General features: G+C 32.9%; 2 protein-coding genes across 2 annotated transcripts; one reads left to right on the top strand and one right to left on the bottom strand.

The window, feature by feature from the left end:
• Positions 1 to 79: 79 nt before the first annotated feature.
• Positions 80 to 10,907, bottom strand: LOC126821125 (RNA-binding protein PNO1). The gene is made up of 7 exons (XM_050549459.2): positions 10,669 to 10,907; positions 6,212 to 6,361; positions 4,288 to 4,371; positions 3,922 to 3,982; positions 2,471 to 2,588; positions 1,981 to 2,051; positions 80 to 313 (listed from the first exon to the last, which is right to left on the bottom strand). The coding sequence occupies exons 1-7, from the start codon at positions 10,864 to 10,866 to the stop codon at positions 246 to 248; spliced, it is 750 nt and encodes a 249-aa protein (XP_050405416.2). The 5' UTR covers positions 10,867 to 10,907; the 3' UTR covers positions 80 to 245.
• Positions 10,908 to 11,897: 990 nt separating this feature from the next.
• Positions 11,898 to 13,734, top strand: LOC130012901 (uncharacterized). The gene is made up of 5 exons (XM_056101008.1): positions 11,898 to 12,174; positions 12,302 to 12,599; positions 12,807 to 12,992; positions 13,128 to 13,406; positions 13,540 to 13,734. Exons 1-5 carry the CDS (start codon positions 11,996 to 11,998, stop codon positions 13,732 to 13,734), a joined length of 1,137 nt encoding a protein of 378 aa, XP_055956983.1. The 5' UTR covers positions 11,898 to 11,995.
• Positions 13,735 to 14,598: the final 864 nt, after the last annotated feature.

The raw sequence follows: 14,598 nt of genomic DNA, 5'->3' as shown, positions 1-14,598 counted from the left end.
AGCTTCTGATCGCAAATGTAGAGGAATACACCAAAAGACATTATACACAGGACGCTTTTTGAAATAAATGCCTTAAAAATTGTTTGAAATATTTTATTTCATTTTGCATCACTCTCCTCATAATTCAGAACATATGTGAAAATTCTAGTTTCAATTTTCTCAAAAAGAGAATAAGAATGATAGCAGTCTGTCACATTTACAAAATTTACAGTCATATAGCTTAATTTATACACTGAAGCCATTATTTAGAACCTTTCTGATAATCTGGATGCTACAGTTCTCATCTGACCATAGACTTTAGATGGAGGACTACCTGTAACATGAAAAAATCAGCACAATTAAAAAATGTGAAATAATGTTCTGTATCAACCAGTGATGGGATTTCAAAAAAATTTCATGTCGGACATTTTTTCCCGAAAATAAAGGGGCATAACTCTTACCATAATTTAAGCAGACGTTTTCAAAACACAATTAAGAATCACGTGTCAACAAAATATATTCAAATTCATATGTAAAAAAAAATAGGTGCATCTCGTTATATTTCATGTTTAAAACCAGCACGGTATTCAAAATTATGTCAATAATATTCCTACAAAATTACATGACATCGTAATACTATAGAATTGGCAGCGTGCCGACTGCTGCCGATTTGTTTCAAATTCCCCCAAAATTACCGTATTTTTCGGGTCATACGTCGGTACAATTTTCAGCAAAGTCCGACATTCGTCTGATACTCCGTTTCGATTTATATACGGAAGGTAAAAAAAATGACATCCCGAAATTTATTTGGCCGTAAACCGTAGTTAACGACGCTCTAATGAGTGAGTGACACCAACTGCTAAATAATTGCATTCGACTGTAGCACGCGGTATCGTCTAAAACAATTAACTACTTACGTCATTCCAATCGAAATATTCGTCAACATTTCTTAGCGTGTTTATTTATTTATTTAAAGACATAAATCCCCTTCAAAATATGATCATAAATCCGACAATATGCCATCAAAATAGAATCTTTTCTCGGACATCAGGCGTGTTGAATTCAGCACGTATACATCTCTTAATTTCACGTGTCTCGCGAGATTTATACTTTCATTTTAATTACTGAACTCTATAAGCGCCATGTGTGTGAAATATCTTTATTTAACTTCGGCTTCCACCGAAAATATATCACAGACAAGTTATCGGATACAATGTATGTTGATTTGAGGTGTGATATACTATCAGGATATGCGACATATATGACTAATTTCTACGTGTTATTGTCCGACACAAAGGAGATTAAAACGTGAGACAATGGTCGGGAGAAATCACGGGTTAATCAGATTAAGTTTATAATCACTCTTATTGGATTGATATATCGCCCGACAAAGGAGAAGCAATGACTTCTGTTCAGGATTGATTTGATGAATTGTCCGATAAAGAATTAAGTCAGCCAATCAAGGCAGAATAGTAGTTAATCAAGGTAGGTGTGTAAGACGATATAACACGATAAATAGTCGATCACTTAATTACCTAATCAATCCAGCCTATTATCAACGATAATCGGGTTGCACGGTAGTTATACACTCAGTATACTATATTAATTTTGGAATTTGAATATTATTCACCATGTCTTGATGTCCGATTGGGCATATTCCCGGTCGGACAATTTTGGGCGTTTCGAAAAAAGATTCGGACAAGTCCGGAATATACGGCTAAAATCCCATCACTGGTATCAACATACATTTCATGTCCTGAGATTAAAATTCAAGATCAGTATTTGAAATGGTTAATAATTTTACAAGCATGTAAATTAAATATGTTCACATCCAGTAGGACATAGCCCATGCTCTATAGCAATATTGGTGATTAACTTCATTGTAGAAAGCCAGACATAGAAAATAGTACAGATTTTTAGGAGAAATACAAAAGTATTCCAGAAATAAATAAAACTTAACAAAAAAAAGAAGAAAAGTTCACAATCAGTTCACCAACTTACCTAATATAAGGTTACAAATAGCTGTTCTTGCCATATTTAAATTTTGAAAGGATCCAAGTATGTGAACTTTACTGAAAATATGAAACATACATTATGGGTATTAAATCAAAATAAAACTGATCTAAATAACCTGGGAGGGGGTTGGGTTGCCGAATGGTTAACGTGTGCGCATTGGATCAGAAGGTCTGTATTTGAGTCAAGCGGCGTGGTTTCGATTCCCTGCTTGTACATGACAAGGTGTTGGGTCGTCTGTCAAACCTTGTGGGTTCTCTCTGTGTCCTCCGGTTTCTTCCCACTGTTAAAGACTGCTACTGGCAAGCGGATTATTGAAATATAATTAAACCATATGTTAGTCCCGAAATTACCTAGTTTGTGTCTAGCATAGTTATCCCAATATGTCTATACCAGTAATTGAATATTGTTACTGTATTAATTAAGTAATAAATATGTCTTTATAATTACTGAATTTAACAAACAATATAGTTTTTACCTTTCTGCTAATATTATTCGAGTTTTTGTAACATTTTCTATAGTAAATCTTGTTTTTCCATTGTGTCCAGCTATTCTACCAATTGCACGAGATAAATGATTTCCTTTCAGTGGTTTAACTTAAAATAAGATGACAACAAAAAGTATTCAACTGAAAAAAATTGCTGAAATCTCCACTTGATTCTCCATTTCTTTTACAAATATCAGAATCTAAGGTTGGGAAATATTTTCATTCAGTATGTATTAATAATAATCATGGCACACACCAGGGCTAGAAATTCATGCAACTCTCTGAATCTAATTTGCGAAAGAATTCTCGCAAGAGCTTATGCTGCAACTCTACAAGGATTCGAGTAAGATTTTTGTAATAAAAAAATAAAAAAAATAAAAAATTCCCAGGGAATTGTTGAGTCTGACTATTGGATGTCAGTCAGGGTGTTTTGAGTCAAATTTGTATGACTTACTTTATAGAATGCTACATGTATAATAAAATAAAATATTTGTTGTGTTTTTGTTTTACTGTTTATTTCTAACTTATAATTTTGACAAGTTTCTGGAAGGCCATTGTCTTTTGTGTTTATGTTATGTAATGAACTGTCTGGAAAATTCCCCGATCATGACACAGCGTCATGTAGAAGTAGAGCACCAAAAGGAATCTGTATTATAATGGTGCAACTCCATTGAATTTCAATTACCATAAAAATTTATTTGTTTCCTAATTATTTATTTTAATCCATCTTAAACAAAATAATTTTGGATTCCATTTTATCCTTTCAAGTGATTTGATTCCGCTAGTTCCACATCAATATAACAGAGTTAAATTGGGTCATTCCAATTCTAGTATGTCACTGTCAAGGTCGGCCACTTGTTGTTTTTTTTCGTTTGTGCAGACATAAACTATATTCCTTTATTATAATACTTTGTGCAGTTATCCATTGAATTTTTTGGACATTGACATGGCTTCTGGAAGCAAAATTAAAGCTGTCTAATGTAGAAACTGTTATGAAATGGAGTAAGGAACTAAATGAAAACTATGAGTTTCTGTTTGATTCTGAAAACGTGTAATTCAAGCTGTGCGCAAGGTGTGCCGAAAGCACTATAAGAGAATAGAGGCCTCATACAAAGGTAAATTGGTGCAAGATGTGAAGAGTTTCTGTTTTCATCACTGTTGTTGTATTTTGGTGTTTTAGATTAACAGTATTATTAATTAAGATTTGGAGGATTCGTGCAGATTGCATATGAGCATTCTCTTAGATTCTCGCAAAAAATGAAGAATTTCTAGCCCCGCACACCTGCCTTGATTCATCTTAATGATTTATTTATTTATTTATAGTCCAACTATCGTATGATAGAAGTAAAATCACATAGAAATTCACAAAAAAATATTGAAAGTGCTGACCACTAGCAAAATAAACAATGTTGTTTTGAATGATTTGAAATGTTAAAACCTACCATCTGTTACATCAAATGATTCTAGATAGAGTTCATCTAATCTTATTAATGCTAGGGCATCCTAGAAAAAAAAACAAAAACATAATTGATATAGAAAACTTTCCCTGGTTTACAGATCAATTGCAAGGTAACTAAACATACACTGCAATTCTACTTTCTTTTTCATAGGATGTGAATTAATACAAGTTTTCTTACATTAAAAGACTGAATATCCATTCAATTATTCCAACTTTTATGGACTAACTGATACATGTAGGAAGGGAGAAACTATTGTGATTGCCATTTAAATAAGTTTTTTGAATATCATCAAGGGACATAACTTTATGGAGCAGGTTAAAAAAAAAAATATTCTAAGCTAATACTGACCTCAATTTCAAAACCATAAACAAATGCCTGAACAAAATCAGCTGCTTTTTGTATAGCTCGGATATCATCAGTTGTTTTACATGTCTACAAGATAAAATGAAACATATTTTATTTTAAAAACAAAATTCTATTTGTAAATAGGATTTGGAAGGCAGGCACATTTAATGTAAGAATTATTTTGCTTTAATGGCCTTATATAAAAGATATATTTCATAACAATAGTTAACCAGCGACTGGAAAACATTGATTGATTTTCATTTGCATATTTTAGACAATATCTAACTTTTCACAGCTTATTCAAAGATAAGATGTACTCAAATTAATCATTTACTTAAGAAAAAAAATCAACATATCAATGGTAGATAATCTCCCAGATTGTATTCAATTAATTAACCAGCCCACAATTTGCAAGAGATGAATGGAGAACAAGCTAAAAATAAAAGCGTTTTATCGTACAATCAGGGGCCATAATCCAGACAGTTATGGTCTGAAATGCGCAAATATTGAAAGGGACTGAGATCTGTGAGATATAAAGATATATTTTAAGCCTCATCAAAATCAGATAAAAACTGTGACATCTAGAGGGTCCACAACACTACTTTTACACAATTTACGTACAAAGAACGACCATTTTGTTGGGCAGTTTTGACGAAATTCAAACTCAAACATCATTAGGATGTAATGTTGAAAATTAGAACTCATGTACTAAATATGTTCCCTCAGAAAATAAAGTCATTATTATTATAATAAGGATGGTGATATAATTTAGGATGTTACAATCCGATATGCGTGAATATTGAAAGGAACCAAGATCTTTGGGTTATAAACAGGTATTTCAGGTTTCATCAAAATGAACCAAAACTGTGATATCTAGAGAGTTCACAACCTTGATATACCATATCTTTACACTATTTTGTACGTGTGTGTGTGTGTGGGAGGGGGGGGGGGGCATTTTGTCTGGCAGTTTTGGTCAGATTGTCACGAAATTCGAACTCAACCGAGTCTACGGTGGAACGGTGACATACCCAAACGTCTTTTTAAATCAGATTATAATCGTGACCTCTAAAAACATGATTTTTCGTACAATCACAAGCTAAAAACATGATTTTTTGTACAATCACAAGCTAAAAACGTGATTTTTCGTACAATCACAAGCTAAAAACGTGATTTTTCGTACAATCAGGGACCATAATCCATGAAGTTATGGTTCGATACATGCCAATATCAAAAGGAACCAAGATCTTTGGGAGATAGACATAATTCAAGTTTCGTCAAAATTGGATAAAAATTGTGACCTGAAAATGTGGGTGTATAAAAAGCAAACCGACACAAGATTTCAGCAGCTTGTCTACGATATCACCCTAGGTGGAAGTGGACGTACAACTCTAGAAACGAACGATTTCAGCAAAAACCTTTGGTGGCACCGACTTGTGTTCACTACATCCTTTCTTTTGTTCGCCGTGGAAGTTGAATGTTTTCATATTTACCAAGTAAGGTATACATAAGTAAATATTTGACCAGATGCAAACATTTGCAAATTTTGAGATTTCTAAAGCTCATCCGACACAAAAGTTTTCATGTAATCTTAAAGATCCATTATGCACGTCTTTTTTTCTAGCTTCAAATACATTTATTCACATGCCAATCCCATAATCAACCATAGGATGACAGAGATATTGAACAGATTAGAACATCAGTGCTAGTCAATCTAATCATAGCAATGGTACTTGACAATCAAGACTACAGGTATATTGTCAAAACTTCAATTACTCATAATAAATTAATTTGCCTGAAATTTTCCATATATTATTATCCATTTCTCATTTTTGAAATAGGCCTATTACAGCAAGTAAGGCCAGCTCTTTATCTAAATCGTACATAATGCATCTTAAATTTTTCATTTACTTTGTCTGGCCAGCTTTACCTTAATTTCTACATTTCTTGTTTTCAAGTTAAACCGTATCTGTAAATGCAAATGCTCTACAATAGGTGTGAATATCTTTAACCAGCTCTTTTTTAAAGGTGTATATCTGTTACTAGGAATTGGTATTTTACGCATTTCTGATTTCCCACCCTGCAAAGAAAATAAAAATAATAAAATGAAGTACATCAATATTCTAACTTCTAACCAAAATCTATCAGTTAATCATATTAGATCAAATGCAGATGATGATGAAGGAAATAATTGGCCAAGTTGACGGAATATGATTAGATGAATTTAATTGGAGTCTACAGTCAATCAATGTGACTGATTATTTATCCCCGATATTGATAATATTATGGTCAGGAACATATCCTGCAAATTTAAAGTATCTACTCCACAGAAACAGAACATCTCTATACGTCAATGATCTAGCTACAATAAAGTGTCAAAAATCGTTGAGATATACTAATGTGCTTGTTTTTAGCTACAATCGGATGCCTTTAGTTTCACCTGGCAAACTTTTTTTCTTTTTTAACGTATGTAACATCTTAAAAACAAGTTAATTTTATACTATTAGGATTAGTTAAATACATCCAGCCAAATGTAGTGAAACAACTTTCGTTTATCTGTTAATATTGTCAGTAAAATTATCAAGTGGTGTTTCTAACAGAATTGATAAGACCATTCTTGTGACCTATAAAGGTTATCCTACTTTTCACTTAATTTGATTGGCTGTTGTACACAACACATTTCTAGCCCCGCCTTCATGACCCATAGATGTAAAATTTAAAGGAACTAAATTGCTAATATTTGGGACCTAGAAATTGACACAAATGGGTCGCAACCAGTGTTCACAATCGGCTGTTTTTTGTCGGCTTTAACCAACTGATGTTTAATCTAGCCGATTGGTAAAACAATGAACGGGCCTCTATGGTGTCATAAATCAATCTATTTTCGGCTAAATAATTACAACGAGGTAATTATTACATATTAATTAAGAAGTCAATCAACTTGATTTTCAGCTACAACAACAGTCATACCTCAGTGAGAATCGGCCATGTGATTCATAATCTGAGTAGCCTAATTAAATTAGCACATTTAATGGTAATTTTGAAAAACCAAGCTGCCCTTGTAAAAATAGCCCACATGTGAAAGAAGACAATCTCGGCATACGCTCCGCTCCGTATGAATTCTAGGTACCGGTAGATATCAAAATAATAACTGGATCATACATTGATGGATTCACTGACCAATTGTTAGATAGAACACTGAATACATCCAAGACAGTCATTAATAATATATTAATAATATGACATATGGGTTGAAATTAGGTCAATGAACCAGTTTTAAATAACGTTTACCGTTGTCCGTTATATCAGTTTATTTTTGCTACATCATTTTCCGATACTGGCAATAGTAGAAAAATGCTATATTTAGATCATCAACTGATGAAACACGAACATTTCATCGAATACAGTAATTTATTCAGGAATATTACTGACGTGAACTTTAAAGCTGGTACGTGAATTAAATATGAAAATTTTTCAAAAAGTGTACCTAATTGTCGTTATTTTTGTGGTAATCACATACATTGGAATATGATATTCTCCATAACAAATTACCAAGAATTATTTTTGTTTAAGTCTGGTTATATTAAAGGGAATGGAAGCTTATAATTAACCCATTTCCTACCGTGACCTCACTTGACCCAATAATTTCTGGCTGGTTCGTTTCAAAATGGATTAAGAACCCTGGTCGCAACGCACATAATAATGTAATGTAATTCAATCATTTCCATTTTTACTCTAACTTCAAAATCAATTATGTTTGGCGAAATACGCCAGAAGTCTCAATCAATAGCATTCTCTAGCATCTGGTTATTCCAGTCTACACCGATAGTATTTATTGTGCATGCTCTCCAGACAAGAATATGATGTTACCGTTTGACATGACTTGTGGAATATGACTAGCCTGAATCTTTTAGTGGAATTTAGAAATTTGAAACATAACAGAACTAACACAGTAGTTATATAGGAAAAAAATCACTGGTTTTATTATGCCCATGCACGTTTCGATAAGTCTCATCTTATCGTTATGTGCTTGATAACGATAAGAGGAGACTTATTGAAATGTTGTGCTTGTGTGTAATAAAACCAGTGATTGTTTTCCCATGTTAGTTCTTTTAGGTATAGCCTCGTTCTCCGAGTCACTTGTTACAAATGGCGCTGAAACGCATTATGGTACACAATTCATTCACCAATAGTAAAATATTTATTTTATCTTAAACATACATTATGCAAGAGCTAAATCTGCCAATTGCAGGTCTTTCTTTAGGCCTCAAATGTTATCTAATTTTATAATTAGACATTAATTAACTTATCCAGACCATAATCAACTCTCGATGTCATCGCTAGCCTGCGATATTTACTGGATTAAAATCCTATTTGCTGCATAACGCTCATTGATAATTAAATCAACAAATGGATAATCAAGACTTTTTTTTTTATCTTCCGACTTTAGTAATGATGATCGAGGCTAGGCTAAAAATTCAATCACTAAATTCTCGGTTCAGAGTGGATCAATTTGACTGAAATTTTCAGCAAATTCCCTTTACGTCATCTAGTTTTTAACTATTATAGTGGGAACTGCCAGGTCTTTACCTAATCTCCCATAATGTTTCTTTAAATATTGGATATCAGAAGCCCATCTTTTCCCGGTAAGATTACAAGATCAATGTTGATTTAAACTGACAAATAATATGTGTTTTCAATGTCAAAGACTTTGGATGATATTGAGTTAAGAGACTTAGCTATTTCAAAATGCTGGTTAAAGCCAGCCATTATCGCTTCGATTTAAAAGAGATGATTTGTACCTGTGACGGGTAGGATTATATGCTTAATTGTGGCAGAAATGTTATAAACAATAATCAATCACTGTTTTGAAGAAAAAAAATGAGAGTTTTGCTATTTGCAGCCCGATTTCATTCGCATTGGGCTTTTGCCAGGTAAAACTATATAGTACCATCTCTTATCTCGAAACACAGAGGGTTAAGAGGATTCCATGAAAACTTAGACCAAAGACCACTCAGACCAATTGATAGACCACTCCGACCAAACAAAAAGACTACTCGGACCAAACAAAAGACCATTTAGACCAAACAAAAAGACTACTCGGACCAAACAGAAAGAACTACTATTTAATAATAAATAATATTTATTCAAAATCTGTATTTTATTTTTTAAATGAATAAGTGAAGCTACATAATGGTCCAAGAAGCGGCTCTTTGGGTTGGTCCAAGAAGCAAATATAGATATTGGTCCGAGTGGTCTTCCAATATACATGTAAACTGATTGGTCCGAGTGGTCTTCCAATATACATGTAAACTGATTGGTCCGAGTGGTCTTTAGGGTCGGTCCGATAAGTCTTTTTTTTAGGTTGGTCTGAATAGTCTTTTAGGGTTGTCTGAGAGGTCTCTGTTTTGGTCCGACTGGTCTTTTTTGGGGTCCGACTGGTCTTGGTCCGAGTACTGTTGACAGATGAGGTTTCCTATCTAGTCATTGATCAATGTTTATAATAGGGGTTTCGGTCTTGTGACTTTAGTGTGAAATCGGACAGCCCGCAGCTGAAATATAGCCCACTTCAATCTATGATTCTAAATTACTATTTTATGTAAATGTATTACTAGCAATTGTATAGTAATAGTTTAATATCAATCTCAATATCTGCAAAGATTCAGGCTGAAAAATTATTGAAATGTAAGCGAAATTACCGTTTGTTCACACGAGACGCTCAAGGGAAAATACCGCTCTGATGTCACGCGTCCGGAGATTTTCCATTGCTACGACTCACTTCATTGGTGAATCCGCACCTTAGTTTCCGGTGGAATTTGATATAGAACCAATCAAACGATAGATAACATTTTTGTGCTTATTATGGTCTTTGATACCTTGAGATCGGAAAATTACAGCTGTAGAAAACGGGATTTATCTGTTTTGATGACTGAAATTTGCTAAATTTCGACTAAATATAAAATACTTTCTTGTGGTATCATCCAGATTATAAATATTATCATTCAAATTATTACGATTTTAATAAATCTTAACTGACATTAACGTGCAGATTTCAGTTTTAAAATTGGTACTAACGATTCTGAAGGAAAAAAAAAACGTTTATGACGTCACTCAAATATGACTGAAAAGCACTTATTTTGGTGCCATGCCACGCATTGACTGGTATAGAGCATTTTGATTAATTTATTTATTGACGTCATCGTCGATCTCGGATTTTAAAATTCCATAACTTTGGATCTAATTAGAATATTTTGATGAAATAAAAAAAATTGGGCAGCATTTTATGTATATTTTCACAAAATATTTTTTTAAAAAATTTTTTTTTTCTGTCATATGAAACTTTGACTTGAAACTACTATATTTATAAATAAAAACACGACGGTGTACCGATTTCTCCCCTGACACAGCTGGGAAATTAGGTCGTTTTGGTAGTGGTTCAGACGTTTCCATTGCTGTTTCTTTTACATTTTTGCTATCTGGTAGCTTTCTTTTTCTCGATTTTGTCTTTGCTGGAACGAATTCATCGTCTGCAGTGTCCAAATTCTCTGTTTTCATTGTATCCGATGTAGACTGTGTTGCTGCCATTTTCACGTGTTGTTGTAAGAGGAAGAGGAAGTGTTTACAAAATTTATAATAAATATAGATTGTGGATTTTACAGAAAATATTTTTTTATAAAATAAAAACGGCGCAGTTTCAAGGAACTTGTTTTTTTGTGATTACATCTATTGATATTTTTTAGATGATAAATGTTTTTATATCATTCATATTGTAAAATAAACGCTTATTATCAACCTTGTCCACATTTGTATAGGTGGTATCCAGACAACTCATCCCAAAGACAATTCATCCTAAGACAACTCATCCCAATATAAGACAACTCATCCCAAGTTAGAAGACAACTCATCCCAAGTTAGAAGACAACTCATCCCACTATAAAAGACAACTCATCCCAACTTTAAACCATGGGTTAGAAGACAACTCATCCCAACAAATATAACTTATAAGTGATATTTGTTTCAATACAATTGCTATCTTTGAAGACCACTCAGACCATAACCAATCAGAATTTGTTATCTTAATCAAATTGATATTGTTGTTTTAATCAAATTGGTGATTACTCTTTGTTTTATTCAAATTGATATTGTTGTTGTAATAAATTGATGATTACTGTTTGTATTACTGTTTTAGTACTTTGTTGTTTTAACACATTGGTAGATGTGTTTGTTTTATTCTTTCATCATGAAGCACTTCAAACAAAATCAATTAACAAAACAACGATTAACTAAACTGAGTTGTAGTATTTACCCCTATTACAAACTAATTAAATTGGTGAAGCACATCAAAGACAAATATCATAATGCTAGTTACAATGGTTTGAGTAAGTGTCAAAGCTGGGGTATTGTATAAAAATACTGAAATCAAATATTTCTGTATCATTTTTCAAAATGTCTGATAGCTGTATAGTTTGTGAGTCAGTAGTTCGCCCAAGACAGGAGGCTGTTCAGTGTGACGGGTGTGAACGATGGCAGCATAGGACATGTAATACTGGTAAGACTTTAATGTTGTTTTTTAAATTCAAAGCTATTGTATTAAATTCAACACTATTGTACTAAATTAAAAACTCAACTCTATTGTATTCTCAATTCAAAACTCAACACTATTGTACTAAAAATATTGTATCTTTCAGATATATCTAGAGCTCAGTACCGCAGGATGGTTAAAGAATTGACAATGGTGGCCTTCAAATGTATTGAATGTTCAGCACCTGATGAAACCACGAGTTTTACTTCACCGAGGGCGGAGAGTACAAGACTGTCTTTACCTGTTGATCAGACTACATTCCATTTATCCGTTTGCCCTGATGTCGATATGCCAGAAAATATCCAGGAAAAGTAAGTACAAGCATAGTTTATCACATCCAGAACAAGTTTTAGTATTATCCTTATCCTATATCATAATCTATACAAGTTTTTTTATATTGTTAACATTCAGTTTTTATTGTATTTTTATTATGAACAGTTCATTGACGGATGAGTCCATAGGCGACGATTTATCAACAACAGAAGCAATAGTGACATACAAGGTCGTGGATAATGGTACCGAACGAGGGAAAAGGAAGCTTGTGTCCAGTGACGGACACACCTTTACCATGAAAAGGCAGAACAAGGGCAGTACTGAATGGCGGTGTAGTATTCGCAACAAAACAACCCTCTGTCCAGTTATTATAAAGGAACGAGCCGGGACGTACAACGCCAACACAGAGCACTCCCACGCCGCCAAACCAGGAATATTGACAGCAGTCAAGATCCAGGCTGAGGTAAACATTTATTATATTTTGACATATTAAATTTCATTACATATTATAGGCACCTTTGTATTATATTAAACATTGTATTATATTTTGAAATTAAACATTGTATTATATTTTGAAATTAAACATTGTATTATATTTTGAAATTAAACATTGTATTATATTTTGAAATTAAACATTGTATTATATTTTGAAATTATATTATATTTTTAGTTGAAAGTAAAGGCACCTATGACACTCTTCGAGCCAGCACAAAATATTGTTGATAATATCCTAGCTGAGCATGTGGATAACAGAGAACCAGAGGCATCCAGACCCATTTATTCGAACCTGCTTCGATATTGTAATCGGTTCCGACAAAAAGAGAGACCAGCTGATCCAACAGATCTTGATTTTGAGGTACAGAATAAGTACAAAAAGACATATTATGTAAATATTACCATCAGTTTTCATAGTAACTGAATAATGACATCAGTATAATAAGAAATATTCAATATAATAAGCAATAATAATAATTACACCATTATTTTCTAGATCAATGAAGAGTTTTTGGCAACAGCTATTCCGGAGGTGTTTTTACAGAAAGACATACACACAAAAGATGGCCGACACCTACTTTTTGCCACAGAGAAGCAAATTGAACTTCTTGGAAAAGCTAAGACATGGTATATAGATGGTACTTTTAGAATAGTAAACAAACCATTTTACCAGCTATTGTCAATCCATAGTTTTTTAAAATCTGGTGAAAGTATCAAGCAAGTTCCCTTGGCGTTTGTACTGATGTCAGGAAAGTCTAAAAGAGACTACAAGAAGGTATGTAAATATTTTAAGAAATATTATTAAGGTCAGCAGTAAAAAAAAGACTTATTACTAGGTCAGCGGTAAAAAAAGACATATTACTGACTACAAACAAAGACATTTTAACAATTTTATTTAATCTTCACAGGTATTCAAGGCCATCATGGATATGACACCATCAGCCCCTGCAGTGCAGGCTTTTGTTGCAGATTTTGAGGCAGGGATCTGGCAGGCTTTAAGGTCAGTTTTCGACAACCCAAGTATACATGACTGTGCGTTCCATTGGGGTCAGGCGGTTTGGAGAAAGATCCAAGAAAACAGACTTCAGGTATGTTACTTTTGAAATAATTGAGTATTTGAAAACGATATTATTATTTGATATTATTCACAACTGTCTGGTATTACTCACAATTAGTCTATGTTTTATTCACAATTAGTTTTTTATATTTTTGTAGACTGCTTACAGCCAGAAAGATGCTGTATATAAGTTTTTTAGAAAAGTCATCGAGGGATGGCATAATCGAATCAACCAAAAGGCCAGAAAAGGGAATTTACAGTTTTATCTACTGATATCGTTGTTGTATAAAGAAGCAGCGCAGCTACCGACACAAATGAAAATGGTCTCAGAAGGAAAATTAAGAAGACACCAGAAAAAACAATCACGAACTACACAAAGCAAGTTATTTCAACTTTGGAATTTATATACCAGTCAGGAAATAAGCACCAAGCAGCTACTAAAAAGATGTGGGGGGATATATGGACCGAACTGAAGGACAGACTTACGTAATAAATGACTGACTGAACGACAAACTGACAGACTAAATTACTAAATGACTGGCCTAATAAAATGTATTAGTTGATAATATTGTTGAGGTTATAATAAAATGTATTATTTAATAAATTGTTGATGTAATAAATTCATACATAAATGTATTATTTAATAAATTGTTGATGTGATAAATTCATACATAAATGTATAATTTAATAAATTGTCGATGTAATAAATTCATACATAAATGTATAATTTAATAAATTGTTGATGTAATAAATTCATATATTAGTGATTATTTGTGGTATTTATTTGTAACTTGGAATGAGTCGGGTGTTTTAAAAGTTGGGATGAATTGTCTTTTGACTTGGGATGAGTTGTCTTTTGACTTGGGATGAGTTGTCTTTAAAAGTGGGATGAGTTGTCTTTTATTGGGAT

This window comes from Patella vulgata, chromosome 5 (assembly GCF_932274485.2).
Source record: "Patella vulgata chromosome 5, xgPatVulg1.2, whole genome shotgun sequence".
Taxonomy (NCBI): domain Eukaryota; kingdom Metazoa; phylum Mollusca; class Gastropoda; family Patellidae; genus Patella; species Patella vulgata.
Note: the sequence above shows the minus strand (reverse complement) of the source record. Positions and strands in the feature narration are given on the sequence as shown.

Bases quoted from the DNA above. Each gene is read 5' to 3' on its own strand.
- LOC126821125 (XM_050549459.2), bottom strand. From the start codon at position 10,866: ATGGCAGCAACACAGTCTACATCGGATACAATGAAAACAGAGAATTTG. The intron at 4,372-6,211 runs GTAAAGCTGGCC...TTTATCTTGTAG, and splicing joins CAAGAAATGTAGAAATTAAG to ACATGTAAAACAACTGATGA. The intron at 314-1,980 runs GTAAGTTGGTGA...TTCATGTTACAG, and splicing joins TATTTGTAACCTTATATTAG to GTAGTCCTCCATCTAAAGTC.
- LOC130012901 (XM_056101008.1), top strand. From the start codon at position 11,996: ATGGTTAAAGAATTGACAATGGTGGCCTTCAAATGTATTGAATGTTCA. The intron at 12,175-12,301 runs GTAAGTACAAGC...TATTATGAACAG, and splicing joins CCAGAAAATATCCAGGAAAA to TTCATTGACGGATGAGTCCA. The intron at 13,407-13,539 runs GTATGTAAATAT...TAATCTTCACAG, and splicing joins CTAAAAGAGACTACAAGAAG to GTATTCAAGGCCATCATGGA.